This window comes from Uranotaenia lowii, chromosome 3 (assembly GCF_029784155.1).
Source record: "Uranotaenia lowii strain MFRU-FL chromosome 3, ASM2978415v1, whole genome shotgun sequence".
Lineage (NCBI taxonomy): Eukaryota > Metazoa > Arthropoda > Insecta > Diptera > Culicidae > Uranotaenia > Uranotaenia lowii.
Genome location: NC_073693.1, coordinates 261,129,030 through 261,145,603, shown reverse-complemented (window position 1 = coordinate 261,145,603; position 16,574 = coordinate 261,129,030). Strand labels below are relative to the sequence as shown.

The 16,574-nt window shown below is 37.3% G+C and overlaps 2 protein-coding genes and 1 long non-coding RNA gene across 5 annotated transcripts; 2 read left to right on the top strand and 1 right to left on the bottom strand.

The window, feature by feature from the left end:
• The first annotated feature begins 997 nt into the window (after positions 1–997).
• On the top strand, positions 998–1,679 carry LOC129757916 (uncharacterized). The gene is made up of 3 exons (XR_008739850.1): positions 998–1,271; positions 1,348–1,464; positions 1,531–1,679. It is a non-coding gene; the product is annotated as an uncharacterized LOC129757916 (long non-coding RNA).
• A 5,657-nt stretch (positions 1,680–7,336) lies between these two features.
• LOC129755124 (ribokinase) lies at positions 7,337–9,488 on the top strand. Its single transcript, XM_055751457.1, has 4 exons — positions 7,337–8,027; positions 8,090–8,635; positions 8,710–8,863; positions 9,119–9,488. Exons 1-4 carry the CDS (start codon positions 7,963–7,965, stop codon positions 9,323–9,325), a joined length of 972 nt encoding a protein of 323 aa, XP_055607432.1. The 5' UTR covers positions 7,337–7,962; the 3' UTR covers positions 9,326–9,488.
• Positions 9,394–16,141, bottom strand: LOC129755123 (uncharacterized). Of its 3 annotated transcripts, XR_008739175.1 has the most exons (6): positions 15,846–16,141; positions 15,568–15,774; positions 14,963–15,468; positions 12,874–14,851; positions 12,076–12,798; positions 9,394–9,722 (listed from the first exon to the last, which is right to left on the bottom strand). XR_008739175.1 is itself a non-coding variant. In XM_055751456.1 (4 exons), the coding sequence occupies exons 2-4, from the start codon at positions 15,441–15,443 to the stop codon at positions 12,339–12,341; spliced, it is 2,919 nt and encodes a 972-aa protein (XP_055607431.1). In that variant the 5' UTR covers positions 15,444–15,468; positions 15,568–16,141; the 3' UTR covers positions 10,687–12,338. The 3 variants fall into 3 exon arrangements, 1 of the variants encoding a protein (XP_055607431.1); XR_008739174.1 differs by having other exon boundaries at positions 15,568–16,141; XM_055751456.1 differs by lacking the exon at positions 9,394–9,722 and having other exon boundaries at positions 10,687–12,798; positions 15,568–16,141.
• Positions 16,142–16,574: the final 433 nt, after the last annotated feature.

Genomic DNA, 16,574 nt, shown 5'->3' with positions numbered 1-16,574 from the left:
CTCCACTTAGCAAAAATATTGCGTTACTTTCGATTAGCAATAAGGGTTGTTTTACTTACGCGACAGTAAAATTGTTATTTTGCTTGATTTTGGTAGAAAAGCAGCCTAGTTGGCCGCATCGTTCGAAAAGCAGCCGCCGGCTTCGAGAATAAAAAGTTCGACGCGAATCAGTGCGGTTGAGTAGATAAGATGCTGGCGGAACCTGCGGAGACTGGGCTGACAACGACGGAATGGAAGCCACGTCAACATCGCTGCATGTGATGAACAATTGGATGCAGAAATTGTGGATAAATTCACACCGGGAGCGGACAGGTAAGAGCAGATTTGGCCAATGAAAAGTCCGGTTTTAAATTTGAAAAATTCTTTGTTTTCTTTCTACAGGTTGCTGCTGCCGGCTATAACAGACAGCATTGCCATCAGGATGATCGACAAGAAGGAAGCCGATTTGGCCGCATCGGTTTTCCGCTGCTTGGCGAATGGTCAGCTACCGCGGTCAAGTGCGGTTTTGTTTTTCAAGTGCAGAAAGTGTTAATTGAAATAAAAAAAAAATGTGTCAAATAAATTAAGTGAAAAAATTTGGTATTCTATTTTATAAACAGATATTTCCCCTGAATTTCCTGCGAAAAATAAAAAAATATTGAATTTCAAATCCAATAGGATCTTTTCTACCGGTTTTTGCTAAAAAGTGAGCAAAACTTGCGGCGGCTAAATTTTTCTCTCGTTTGCTAAAATTTAAGTTAAAAAAAAATGCTAAAATGATTGCTAAGTTTCTAGCTGGTCAAATTTGAGCAAAATTTTGCTAATTTCTGGCCTCGAAAATTTTGTGTGCATGCTACTATAAATGCTAAAATTAGTAGTAAATTGATTACTATTACTCAAATTGAGCAAAAGTCATGACAATTTGGGAAAGTGCTAACTCGACAGTAAAAAACAGTTTTTGCTAACGGAAAGTAACAGCTCATTTTTGCTAATTGGAGCCTCGAAAGTTTTGTGTGCACACACAAAATTTTCGAGCCTCCACTTAGCAAAAATACTGCGTTACTTTCGATTAGCAATAAGGGTTGTTTTACTAACGCGATAGCAAAATGCTTATTTTGCTTGAATTTAGTAAAAAAGTCAACTAGCTAGCCGCTTTGTTCGGATAGCAGCCGCCGGCTACGAGAGAAAGAAAAATAAATCAACGTGAATCAGTACGATTGGCGGAACCTGTGGAGCCGGGGCTGATAAGTCAGTGACGAAATGGTAGCCAGACTAACACCGGAAGCGTACAGGTAAAGAACCGGTCATGACACGAACAGATTGAATTGAAGATCGATTTTTGAAGCAGGAAATTCTGTTTTTTTCTAGGAACTTACCAATGAATGAACAGTAATGCGGTTACGGAATCGAGTTCACTGCTAGTGGTGCCAAGGTGTGATGGCCAAGTGGCCGACGGAAGTTGGATAAAACATCGGAAGCGAATAGGTAGGATTCGATTCAACCATGAGAAAATCCGGCTTTTAATATGCGAAATTATTTGTTTTTCGCCAGGTTGTTCCTGCCGACCATCATTGCAGGATGATCGACAAAAAGGAACCATTTTCACCCGGGTGAAAGACCAATTCTAAAGATCAAGTGGACAAATTAGTTAGTTAGTTAAGTGACTTGCATTTTTTTTAAATAAATGAAGTGAAATAATCTGTGTTGACTTTTTCATATTCCCTCCAGAATTTCCATAGAAAAAATAAAAAAAAATCAATATTCCTAATCCCCCGCGGTCTTTTCCGCCGGTTTTTGCTAAAATTTCGGTAAAACATTCCGGCGGCTAACTTTTTCTCTCTTTTGCTAAAATTGTAGTAGAAAAAAATTGCTAAATCGTTTGCTAAATTTCTAGCTGGTCAAATTTGAGCAAAATTTTGCTAAATTCCGGCCTCGAAAGTTTTGTGTGCAGAATCTCACCTTACTTCAGCGTACGAAACAAAAACAAACTCCAAATTGACAACTCGATTGCTGATTTTCCAGCAAACTGGATCAATTGCTGGAAAGTCCAGCAATTTGAAAACCGATTGCTGATTTTTCAGCAAAAATAACAAGCACATAACCGAATGCTGAAAAATTCAGCAATTTGAAAACCGATTGCTGGTTTCCAGCAAAAATTTGGATTGCTGAACGTTTCCAGCAATTTTTTTGCTGGAAATCGAGGCAAAAATTTACAGTGTAGGGATTTGAATAAACCTACGAATTTGGATTGGATTGGAGATTTGAAAAAAAAAAACGATTTTTTAGCAACATTTTATGTTACCTGATGAGTTTTTATATTTTTATGCCAAACGTCCATTATGCCTAACGGACATTATGCCAAACGGTCATTATGCCAAATGACCGTTTTGCCAAATGGCCATTATGCCAAATAATTTTATGTCAAACGACTTTTATGCCAAACGGCTTTATGCCAAATGACTTTAGGCCAAACGGCGTAGGACCGTTATTATTATATTCATTCAGTTGTATATAAGACCATTTTAAATTGTTATTTACACGGAATATAATAAAAAGGTAAAATGTACCGAGATAGCAAAGTAAACGCTCGTGAAAGCCAAAAAGGTAACTTCTACCTCTTTGAGGTGAAACTCACCTCACAGTGAGGTAAAATTTACCTGGACTGAGGTTGGAAAAAAGGTACAATTCGCCGAGAAAAAAAGGTGAATCCAAAAAAGGTAAATCTTACCTCCTAGCGAGATGAAGTTCACCTGAATTGAGCTGGATAAAAGGATTGTTATTGCTGATCCACTCTTTTTTTCTATTTCTGCGATAGCTGATTTGGGCTCCCGTAGGGTACCACTGTAAAAAAAATTACAGTATTCAACAAAAAAATGAGCATTGTTCTACGAAATTAAATCGGATGAACAAGCGGAAAACATTGAAAGATGATTTAATAAAAAGTTGTCAAACAAACATGTATACTAAATATTATTATCGGATTATCTATAGTTTATAAAACAAAAAATTGTGTTTGCCTTGAGCTTGGTCAATCAGCGGTTAAAATCACGGAAAAATGAATAATAAAAAAAACCTGTTTGCAATGGGGTCAATCAACGGACAAATTCACGAAAAAAAATGAAAACCTGTAGTTGTTTAAATAAGTTTAGAGTTCGACGACACGGTTGCGATCATTCATGGAATGTTGGATTTCGTGCAATGTTTTGCAGTCGGAGTTATCCGTATAAAGTTTAACTGAATAGCGGTTAGCGTGTAGAAAACCGTCAGATTTTATACTGATTTGACAGATCGCACAAATTTCGCAGTTATGAGTGTTCAGTAGACTGAGTCGATTTGGGGTCATTTTGGAATTTCTCAAACCCTGGGGTCTAAAAAGCTTCGTCTTGGTCCAAAACTCATCCATGATTTTTTGCAGAATTTTTAAGTAACGTTTACATGAGTAAATTTGAACTTTTAGGTTTGTATGGGAAAATTGAATATTTTGTACTGAAAAATCAACATAATTTTGGTTTCGTCTGTGGAACCGAGCCAGCTGATGGATTTTGTGCCAATTTATAAAATTCCTAAAGGAAATTTTCCGCTAAACAACTTTGTCGAAGATCGTAACTTCGTATTCTATTAGGAAAAAAAGTTATTAGCTGTTTAACAGGGGTACATCTTTTCGCAGTGATAAACAATAAATTCAATTGACATCCCTGCAGGGTGCCTAGCGAGGTATTGCGTGACTACTTTCCATGCAACACTTCGCGAGGCTCAAGCAGTGATGTCAATTGAATTTACTGTTAATCAATGCGAAAAGACATACCCCTGTTAAACAGCTAATAACTTTTTTTCCTTATCGAATACGAAGTTACGGTCTTCGACAAAGTTGTTTAGCGGAAAATTTTCTTTAGAAATTTTATAAATTGGTACAAAATCCATCAGCTGGCTCGGTTCCACAGACGAAACCAAAATTATGTTGATTTTTCAGTACAAAATATTCAATTTTCCCATACAAACCTAAAAGTTCAAATTTACTCATGTAAACGTTACTTAAAAATTCTGCAAAAAATCATGGATGAGTTTTGGACCAAGACGAAGCTTTTTAGACCCCAGGGTTTGAGAAATTCCAAAATGACCCCAAATCGACTCAGTCTAGTGTTCAGTCCAATTTTTTGCGATGCGAATGGTATTATTTCCTATAATAGATTATTCACCGTACACAACTCCTTTTTTTAACTTCTCATATACGATTTGTTACATTTAAACGACAACATAATTGAATTCGACCAGCATATAAAGTATCAAAGACGCATTTATCGTATCAAAAATCTTCGTCATGCCAAATTCGTTAATTCTCAGGCTATGGAAAAATGTGTTTTCAATAATGTAGATTGTTTTTTGTTTTGTCTGGGATTTTAACGCTCGTAATTAATTCAATCTCAATGAATACTAAGAATAATAATATTTCATTCCGATGACTTCAAGTTTTGTCCTCTCTTGCAAAATAATGATTTGAAGATTGATTCAAGAATTTACTTCTTAACTTTTCAATGAAATTAGTGAGTAAGAGTGAATTTTTTAACTGTGTTTACTGCTCCGGCTAGCCTACCGCACGGAAGGCTACCGTCGCGCGATTAGAAATTTTCCCAGTAACCGCAATAACCTAGAAGAAAAGGTAAATCCAAATAAGGTAAAACTTACCTCGTAGCGAAGCGTAGGTGAAGTTGACCTGGATTGAGCTAAACAAAACGGTACAATTCAGCTCGAAAAAAAGTAAGTAACTGTTTGTCGAACACGTTTATTGAGGTTAAGCTGATTTGTCGTTCAGGAAGGAAGTTTCGCTTCGTGCCCAATATGTGAAAATCGGAACAGAATGGTAAGTGTTTTCTTAGATATCATTTAGTTGTGCTGGTTCTCGTCATAATACTTTGCTTTTGTTTTAGATCAACCCACAGAACTTCGAGGTGTATTCCACGTCATCCTCCAGATATCATTCCGGAAAAGCCGGACCTATCGGATTAGTCGAACGGAGAAGGGCATGAATGGTGAAGAAAGGACTAATCTCAACAATTTTATTAAACACGGTAATACTTTTCATCCATTTTTTTTTTTTGGGATTTTAAACCGGTTGGTTTATTCATCCCCATTCAACCTTAAATATAAGTCAAGTCCCTATTTATTTAAAATAAATATCAATTTTTGAAAGAATTTTGTTTTTATTTATTGAAGAAACCAATCAAACCAAGCAGCATTTACAGTCCCCCCACAATCATTAGTCACTTAACGTATCATTTCACCACAAAATGTTTGTTCATTCGGGTGTTAGTGGACCAAACATCAAGCTTTGCATGAATTTCAGTCATTAAATATTCCCTCTTTGATTTCAAACATGATTTTGTTTCCAATTTTGTTAAAAAATAAAATAATTTACCGAAACAATCAACGTTTTTCAAAACCACAATTATGGGTCAAAGTTGAAGCTTGTAACAATTATTAGTCATATTGCCCACAATTATTAGTCACATAGAAGTCCATGGCAACACCCGAATATCAATATGAAAATCAACAAGTTTCTGGCAAACATTCAGGGGCATTCTTCGCTAGTATACGTTCAAGGGGCAATTGGGTTGAGCTAGCAACCAAGAAATGTTTTGTTTTGCTTGCGAAAAAGTGACCCATGATCGTGTGTAACTTGGTGGATTCTGTAACAATTATGGGTCACTTTTATTTGGCTAAATATTATTGAATTTTCGCATTTCATTCGCTCAGTTTTATTTGGAGAATGTAAACTCTTCTTTTGTGCTTATATGGGACCAATACATTTGGTTGGAATCTTTGAAATACCCGAATAAGGGGCTTAACGGTTTAAGATGTCAACCTTATAACATTGGAATTTTATGCGATAGTTCCACGGCTTATAGTTTACCTTTGATAAAAAGTATTCAAACAGCAATTTTACTGTTATCAAACGCACAAATAATATTTTTAATGCATTTTGATGATATTGTCGATTAACCAAAAATAATAATATGATATAATTTCTTTTGGTTTAGTAGATATCAGCAGTTCTAATGATCGGTGACTAATAATTGTGTGTGACCCATGATTGTGGGGGGACTGTACCTTTAAAATCAGCGAATAGGAAAACGGTATTATTTACTATTTTGCAAGGTGAATGCGAAAAAGGTAAATTTTACCTTTATGCTAGGTGAATTGAAAAAAGGTAAAATTTACTTTTTTGCTAGGTGAATGACAAAAAGGTACAATTTACCTCGAAAGAGGAGATTTTTAATTTTCCGTGTAATTTTTAAATTCAAGAGGTGTATACACATCGTACACATCTATTGGTGACGGAATCGTACACGGAAAATAAAAAAAAAGGTAAAATTTACCTTTTTGTGAGGTGAATTTTTTCCACCCCTCTTTCGAGGTAAATTTTACCTTTTTTTTCATTCACCTAGCAAAAAAGTAAATGTTACCTTTTTTTTAATTTACCTAGCAAAAAGGTAAATTTTACCTTTTTCGCATTCACCTAGCAAAATAGTAAATAATACCGTTTTCCCATTTACTGATTTAAAAGGTAAATGCTGGTTGGTTTGATTGTTTTCTTCAATGAGAATTAAAAAAATACAAAATTCTTTTAAAAATGATATTTATTGGAGATGAATAGGGACTGGTAATTCTGCTTCGCGTTCTTCTGAGCCGCTATGGCCGCTGAATCCACCTGCGTTGCGTACATTCATGGCCTCCTCCGTTCGACTAATCCGGTCAGGTTCGGCTTTTCCGGCTGGAGGATGACGTGGAATACACCTCAAAGCTCTATGGGCCGATCTGAAACAAAATCAATAGTATTATGACGAGAACCAGCACAACTAAATGATATTTAAGAACACTTACCATTCTATTCCGATTTTCACATATTAGGCACAAAGCAAAACTTGTTCCTAGAATGACAAAACAGCTTAACCTCAATGAACGGGTTTGGCGAATAGTTACTTTTTTTTAGAAGAATTGTACCGTTTTGTTTAGCCAAATCCAGGTCAATTACACCTCGCTACGAGGTAAGATTTACCTTATTTGGATTTACCTTTTTTCTTGGTGAATTATACTTTTTTATCGAGCTCAATTCAGGTGAACTTCACCTCGCTACGAGGTAAGATTTACCTTTTTTGGATTCACCTTTTTTCTCGGTGAATTGTACTTTTTTTCCAACCTCGATTCAGGTTAATTTTACCTCAATGCGAGGTGAGTTTCACCTCGAAGAGGTAGAAGTTACCTTTTTGGCTTTCACGAACGTTCACCTTTGCTAACTCGGTAAATTTTACCTTTTTATTATTTTCCGTGTAAGGCGAAATTTTAGATTGACGAAATTTTTGTGCTTAAAGTCTAGCGCAACAATAAAATCGCAATAAAATAAAAATTAAATAAGTGTTGTGGTATACAAATGTTGCATCTAACCCTGCTGTTGCGTGATGCCTAGTTTACCAATTTGCAGACCAGGATAGCTAGATTTACCTTATCTTGATTGCAGACAGCATTTGCTTTTGAATTTAATCAATCCGATCGATATCCCGCACATACATTCATTTCTTTTTCGATACATTATACCTACTTATTTCTAAGGTAGCGTAGGAAAAGTCACCGCTTGGTTTTTTATTGCAATAAAGAGATCGTGGGCTTGTTTAATGATTAATCGAATTTATCCAATTAATCTTTGGAATTATAAAAAAAAAAAATTATAAATAAAACATTTTAATATACTTTATATTACGTAGTTTGTCTCCTAAAAAAAGAAACAGAAATTGTGACCTGACCAAAACCCTCTATACTTTCCTTATCAAATGATAATAAACAATTGTGACGAGAAACGCAAGTAGTAAATATATGTACGCTAGATTGTCTTACTGAGCTATCAGTCCAGATACCTGGCCCAAGTGCTAGAAGGAAGACGTTTGCCGAAAGTATTCATTTTAATTCCAGCTTGAAATCTATAGATTAGAAATGTCTGAGTCGGGCAAATCATACGATGTGGTTGTTTTTGGTTCGTGCATAGTTGATTTTATAAGGTAGTACCGGCTGAATTGAATTAATCGCGATAATCTTAACTTGTATAAAATTGTCCATCCAGCTATGTTCCAAGACTACCGAAAGTTGGGGAAACCCTTCACGGGACACGTTTTGCGACCGGTTTCGGAGGAAAAGGGGCAAACCAGTGTGTTGCTGCGGCCCGATTAGGCAGCCGCACTGCCATGATCGGCAAACTGGGGAACGATTCGTGGGGCCATGATTATTTGAAAGGACTTCAGCGCGAAGGTATCGACGTTGACTATGTCGAAGTGATAGATGGTCAAAGTACGGGAATTGCACAGATCAATGTCTCTGATCGTGGCGACAATCAGATAGTTATTGTTGTGGGGGCCAACAATCAATTGCTGGAACAAGATGTGGTTGCTTGCGATAGCTTACTTCAGAATTCAAAGATCCTGATTTGCCAATTGGAAACTCCCATGAAAGGCACCGTAGAGGCTTTAAAGCGATTCAACGGAATATCAATAATGAATGCAGCTCCAGGCACCGAAGACATTTCGGTTGACCTGCTTAAGCACTCGACGATATTCTGCGTCAATGAAACTGAAGCCGCTCTTATCACCGGAATGCAGGTGGAAACAGTTCTGTAATAATCTTATTCGCTTCGATTTTGATAGGTATATGATGGTGATCAGCGATATTCGTTTCGAATAATTGCAGGCAAGCCAAAGCAGCTTTGCTGAAACTACGCGATATGGGGGCCAACATCGTTATCATCACGCTCGGAGAAAAGGGTACTATATTCGCTCAGAAAGATTCCACTAAGGTGAAGCATGTCAAACCATACAAAGTGGACAAAGTTGTGGATACTACGGTAATGATTGCTTATTCATGTCTGCGATTGTACAAAGCATTGTGTTTTAAGTACCTAATTGATTATTCATACATTACATTATTATTTGTAGTCCACGAATTTCTTTTATCAAACATGAATCAGCTTGAAATTTAAGGACAACTTTTTGAATTAAAATTGCACTGTTTAATTGACATTTCATAACAATTACTAATAATACAATTAAAACAACTTCTTAAAATTCTTATAATCGAAGCAATTTGAACCGTTTACCAGGGAGCCGGAGATGCTTTTATCGGTGCGTTGGCGCATTTTATTGCTCGATATCCGTCGATTGAGCTTACTGCTTGCGTAGCAGCAGCCAACAAAGTTGCATCCATTTCGGTTCAAAAACCGGGAACGCAAACCAGTTTTCCTCGATTCAACGAGACAGACCTCTCGGAGCCTCTTACACAAGACGACGACCAATGGAAGTATATTTAGAGACGTTCCACACATTCTGAAGCTCAGCCATATCGGGTCCATAGTGTTTTTTTTTTAAATAAAACAAGGGTCACTATTTGCATTTTATAATTTTATTGATAACTGAATAAATTGTGTGTATCATTACAGTTGGTTACCATCATCAAAGAGTTCAAAGATTATTTCTATCCATTTTACATTAGTCTCTCTTATGCATTAACAAATTAGATCATCCAGCAAAGCAATGACGATTTTCTTCAATGTCCTACACTAGACGCACTAATAAGTGAAATAGGTTTTTAAACAATTTTTTTGTGTCATATTTTATTTAGATAGAATTTTTCTCTTAAAGAAAGCTAACACACATTTCTTAAAATAAAACATCGAAGAAAATTTAATCCGTATTTGCAATGGTATCCTGCAAAAAAAAGAAAAAAACATTATAATTTAAGTGTTTATTTTAAAGCTGAGGGTTATCAGAGTTATAAATTTCGAAAAGTGCATTATTCGACATTACAGCACGCATTATTTGTGGGAAAAAGCCCATTCGAACTATGCGGCGGAGTCCTTTTGTATCATGCACGAAAGGATTCTGACCTACAATGCGAATTGCAATGGTTTCGAATTTTTATGGTTTAGGCCGACAGATCATGGTTGATCTGTCGAACGTATGTTGTCTCGCTAACACGTGAGATAATCCACTCTAAAAGACCAGCTACAAATTTGGGTTATATGTGACCTAAAATAGGTAAAGTGAACTGCAATATGTTACACGCTTAAAACTATATCATGAATAATAAGAAAATTTATTAACCTTCAAAAACAAGAAAATTTATTAACCTTATTAAATTATTTATTAAATTTATTAGCCTTCAAAAAATCATCAGGCAAGATAACATTATTAAAGTTTCAACCATAAATATGATACAATTAAGCACTTTCTTTTAAAAATGTCCGAAGAATAAAAAATTATGCACATCGCTCTAAATTGGACTACGCATTTCATAACTCCGGACTGTGAATTATCAAATCAGTTTAAATTTTGTCATTTTGCTACAAGCAAACCGTTTTTTAGTTAAACTTTGTAAGGATAACTAAAACTGCAAAACATTGCAGGAACTGCAACGGACTTATTTGCCCTTGTGTATAAGCATAAGGCTTCTCTTAGATGTACAAATTGAACCATTAGTTAAATTCATTTAAAATCTAAACCAACAATGACTCGAATCGCTGCGAACACTCCGTTGGTTCGCGCATTGCCAAGTTTCTCATAGTTTCATCTAATGTATAGCACATTCAATTCATGAACACTTGAAATTGTTCATTAAAATTCTTTTTAATGAAATTACACGATTAGTAACAAAACTCAAAATTTAATTAGAAAAAAACACTCCTAGAAAAATTTGCTCATAATTAATACCTACGTGTATATTTTTAATGGGTAACTTTCGAACCATTCACATTACGTGAACGACAAACAATCTTCTAATACAAATTTTTCAAATTTCAACGCTAGGTGGAACTAAAAAAAAGCCCAACTTAGAAAAAATAGAGCTTCATTAGTATTCAAAAGTCATATGCAGGTTTCTGAAATCACAACAAGGTTTTTTGATTTTTCAAATGAACAAATTTGATTTTTCAAACGAGCAAATGAGCATCTTTGATTACTTGATCTGGTTGATAAAAATGTTGTGACGTTGATGGCTTTAGTTCTAAAAAAATGTATAACAGATTTTGGGTAAAATTCATAGAATTACAGACTTTTTTGTTAAACTAGTATTTTTTGACAACGATTGTTATCGAACATATCAGATATTTATTAAAATCCTATCACCCGAAACTCTAACGCTTTTTACTTACCCCAATTCGGTATGATAATAACCAATAAAATAACAGATGATATCATGTTTTGTCTCTGCTGTTAAAAATCTCTGCTTTCATACGCTTGTATAATTCCAGACTCAGCTCAGGTAACCATCAAAGAGGAAAAAACGGCGTAGAAATATATAAGAAAACTATTGGTCTTAGACGACTGCTCTATGTCACGAGCTTTAAAATACCGTCAAACAGAACGCTGCTTTGAAAAAATAAGGAATTCTTTCGGCTGACTCTTAACGTGCATCCAACACAGTTAGAAACTAAACAGCTCTGTTTCTATACGTTGCGTACGTTAAGAATGTTAAGAATAGATTTCAATCGATTGAGTCTATTAAAATATAGTATTAAAGTTTTAATGAAGCTGAAAAGACGCTTATCTATCTTATGCAGAGTGATGAGAAGTTTTTATTTAAGGGAAACTTCTCATTAGAACAATATGGGTTTAAAGCTTACAGCGCTGGTATTGCAGCATCCGATAGTTTTTTTTGATTTTTACAGAACAAAATTAATAGATTTTGATTGAAGAACAATGAAAGGTAGGCCTACAAAAATTTCGTTTAAAAACAATTTAAATTTGTTAGAAAACGTCTGAAAAATGGACAATAAAAAAGACAAGGTTGTTTGTTTGTATTATTTTAAAACCTGTATATTAAAGAAAGAAAGGTAATTAGTTTTGCCGTTTCGCATAATCTGGTGTTAAAAGGGGAAAATTATCATAGTATACAATAAATTTGCATGCTATCTTAATATCTACGAGTACTGATGGTTTTTTCTCGATCGAATCGTCACCCTAAATGAACGATTGTAGGGATTTGGGGTGCGAACTAAACAAACTTTTCGCTTATGATTAGGGGAAAAGTAAAATCTAGCATTGATAAATCAACAATATTTACCTCTTTTTCGGATACTTCATCCAAAAATTAAACAGTCATCCCTCTTTACAGGACACGATAAGTTAAAGTATGCTTATCGTAATTTTTCGTTAACGGTGAGAGATGGGGATGGGTTTCGTGTGTCTGTTTTCTACGTACGGCTAATGTTGTTTGTTATATGCGCTGCTGTTCAGTTTCGCTTTGTAAAAGCTATTTACAAGGGAATTGTCCCGACATTCTTCCACCTCCAACGATGGGATGTAACGTAGTCTCAAAGGCCCATCCTAAGCTGATAGTTCAACGCATGAGTTCTTAAGATTGACATAGTCGACAACCGACAGCAATGTCTCGATGTCGGCACAATCTGCAAGCTTGTTGGGAGCTCCTAAGAGTTGGCAGTTCTTGCCATCAACATTGATAAAGAAGGTATCGTTTTTGAAGATAACAGCCCGATCATACTGCAGATTGAACTTTCCTGGGATGGCCGTCCGCCGTCGGAACATAATATTACATGGCTCATAGTTTCGCTTTTCGTCTTCGTTGATAGCGCGGTCTTCAACATCCCCGTTGAAGACTTCATCTCCCTCGGCGGGCGGATGTTTCCTTTTGGTGAGGATTATTTTGTGAGACCACTCTCCCGAAGGAAGCTGCAACTTTGCTGCCTCGTTACCTAACCCAATCATAGTCATCCCAAACGATGGTCGCTCAGGTTTCCCATCAGCATTCGGTATGTTGATAACGTACCTAGGGGATTAGAAGGAGGAAATAGTGATGATTAGATTTTAAATGTCGTGTGTCGTTCCTATAAGTATAACTAACCAAGTTTCATAGCATGTGATTTTCTTCATCTTTGGACTGCTGCCGGGCACTGTGCTAAGGGACGATACAGATCGTTGAACAGCACCGGCTACAGGTTTACTCATCGCATTGTTCGGTGTAGTTCTTACGCCTGCTCCTCCGGGAGCCCCAGCTGTCACAATCGGACGTGGAACAGTTCCGCGAAGTTGCGTCCCTGCTACTGGAGAACGCTTAACCGGTGAAAGCGATGTATCCGGGGACGCCACCAATTTAACATTGTTATCAGGATCGGTCAAATCGATCGAATAGTGATCGTTGCCATTGTTGGGCGTCTTTTTGTCGTAAGTTCTACCGTCTCCTATCTTCATGGTGGAGTTCAATATCCGTGGTGGATTTTTCTGGGGACTGGTGCTAAACCGACCGTTATTGTTCGATTTGTACATGTTATTGTTATTGCTGGAGGCAAGCGTTTTAATGCCGGAAGCCATCGTTCGTGTTCCAGCGCTGTTTTGGATGATATTTTCATTTGTGGCCGATTTTCGACGACTTTTCATAGCGACTGGGTTGATGATCTTTTGAACTTTGTTAGCCGTTACAATATTTGTTTGAAGCATATCTTCAAAATCTATTTCATCTTCCATTTTGTCCTTTTGTGAACTTGTTTTGTCACTAAGTGGTTGCTTTCCGGTTGTTGACATTGCAGACCGACCACGTTTGACGGTTCGGTTTGTTCGCAAATGATCCATATTAACTCGTTTTCTTTCCAGAATCGACGCCACTAGTTGATCATTGGTTTTTGGTTTTCCAACAGAACTGGAAAGTTGGTCGTCAGAATCTGTATCACTTTCATCATAGGAAGCATTTTTTCTACCAACCTTCCTAACATCCGACGTACTCGACGCCTTATTCTTGATAATATCACCAATATTGACAATTCGGATGGTGGCATCTTTATCTTTGGTCTTGTCAACCAATCTTTTGCCTCGCTCGGGTGACTGAATCGGATCAACGAGATTCATTTCAGATTTGCTTTTTTTGTCTCCCAGCGTCGAAGTTTTGGGAGTCGATTGAGCCATCGGATGCGACAATGTCGATGTTTTCGAAAACAAACCAGATTTACCAACTTGACCTTGCCGAGAATTGATTTTCGTTTTATCTAGAGACGGCAAGCTAAGCGATTTGGTCATGTTATTGACCTTTGTTAGTTCAGCGTTGCCTGCTGAATTGGGTGTTACTTTCACCTTAGCCGAAGATGGCTGTTTTGGTGTGACCGTGACTGGTGAATCTTTATCGGATAACCCGGAACGCCTTGATCGTCGCACCGGCTCATCATCTTCTTCACTTTCTCCATCGTCTTCAGAATCAACCACAATCGGCGCTCTTGGTCGCTTTTTCTTGGCTCCCATTTTAGATGTTTCGTCTTCCGGAGTATCAATTTTTCTCTTGAGCCCACTTGTAACGGATTTTTTCATCACCGGAAGAATCTCCTTTCGGCCAGATTTTCTACCCAACACAGGATTGGGCTCTCGACCATACCCTACAATCTGAACATCATCCTCATCTTCATCTTCTTCTGTTTCAACGTTTTTCCGCTTGCTGTCGCCCCCATCGGGTTTGTTAATTCGCTTATCAAAAATAGTTTTTTCTACATTTAGCTTTTGTACCGCTGCCGGATTAATCACCTTCTTCAGCGCATCGGAGCCTTTTACGAGACCCAATTGTTGTTTTCTTCGGACGAGATCTTTGGATGATTGCGAATCCTTAAGAATCTTTGTCTTTGCCTCTTCTCTGGACTTGAGAGCAGCCGATGAAGAAGAGAATATTGTAGGCTGCTTGCTGTCTCGCGATTTGGATAGAAGTTCTGGCCTTGCTTTAGGTACCAATTCCAGTTTGCCTTTTGATACAATTTCTGGTTTACCCTTAGAGGATGGGTCTAATTTGCCTCTTGCTAGTGATTCCACTTTGCTCTTGGATTGCTTTTCTCCATAAGGTGATTTTTCTACAGCGAAAGAAAGCAACAATTTTTTTTGTCAGTAATGGATATTTCATCTAAGAAATAGTTTAAATGTAGTACAAAGTGCTAGAAAATTGGCACAAATTGGTTACTTACCTAAATCCAGCGACTGATCCAAATCGAGCTTCCTTTTGATGTCCTTGTGGATCGGTGTCAGAACGACTCGAGCCTTGCTTAATCCCAGGGTGGTTAAATCCATCTTCTTGAGTACTTCTTTGCGCAAGTTTTTAACAGGTTCAGTTTTGGTAGCACCTCCGACCTTGGGTGGGCGTCCCCGAGGCTTTCCCGTTGTGCCATCTTTTTTTAGCGAAAGGCTCTTTCTCCCAGCGGCTGATCGAGGCAGCACCATTTCTTCTTCGTCATCGTGGTCATCCGCCTGCTGTCGGTAATCATCTTCGCTCAGATCACTGCCAGGGCTGCTGGAGCGAGAGGAAGATTTCGAGGCCGAGGCAAACACTACACTATCATTCAAATATTTCCGGTTCGGTTTGATTGTCCGCCGGGATCGACCAGCCGTCAATGATTGGGTTGTATCAGGCGGAGGACTAGGTTCCTCCTTCTTCTTGTATCGCGGCATTTTTCCTCCTACTTGGGAAAAATTTCTGAAACGATGAAACAACGCATTCACGGAGAATTAAATGTTTTTTTTTTGTTTAATTTGATTAAAAGATAACCATTTGAAATCATTCTAATAAGTTTACCTGTTTTTGTTTATCTCGTCACAGGTTCCTGCGTTTTGCAGCGGCGTTTGCGTGATGTTTTCGTTTTAGTTACGTTTGGAAAAATGACAATCCGTCAAAAGTGAAACCTCTGAACCGAACAATTCTATCGTTGATTCCCGCGCTCACCAACTTTCTGCTCTTTGCTCGCTTTGCCACACACAGCCAGCTATCACTTCGCAACTTTGCCTGCCAAAATAGCACTTTTCATTAAATCACTTATTCCGCTTAAACGTTCACCAAATTTCTGATCTAATTACCACAACAGTTGTAAAGTATCTTTATTTTACAGAGAACATTTCCAGAGTTGCATCAGAATTAAAAATCAGCACAAAAATTAGGAAAAATCTACGCGTCCCTTGCGTCTTGACACTTTCTTTTCGGCTCATAATAAAACAAACTACGCTGAACGAAAAGGTCCCTGGCTTGACGAACTCAATGTGTGGCGTACAAAACTCTTCAGGTAAAACAAAATTCCAACCCTCCCATTCAACTTTCGAACACACAGCCGTACATTTTGCGTGTACCGATATGAACTCTCTACGTCAGAACACACACACAAACTTACTTGCGCTGCTTTTGTCCTACCTTTTGCTGTACCTACGACTGGCCCTGCGCCACAAATTTCGTCAACTTTGAAGCGATCGCCTCGGCGGCAGTTTTGAAAAATCAAGATGGCGACCCGTTTGTGAAATGAGAACGATTTGCGAGTGGCGCTCCCGTTCGGATGTACCATGAAGTACGCCATTTTCTCATGTTGTACCGCTGCAAATAAAATTTCAGATTTATTTTTGCTAGAGGTCTAAGCCGGCTTTGAAATGTACCGTTGTTTTTCAGGTGTATTTCTTATGATTTGGAGTGAGATTAATTCAGATTTATTTTTAGAAACTATTGTAAATTTAATTTCATTGGAAATGGCCGCAGTTCTGAGTGCAAAGTTTCTAAATTTAAGTATAAACAAGTAAGTAGCCATTCGTCTCCCATCAGTC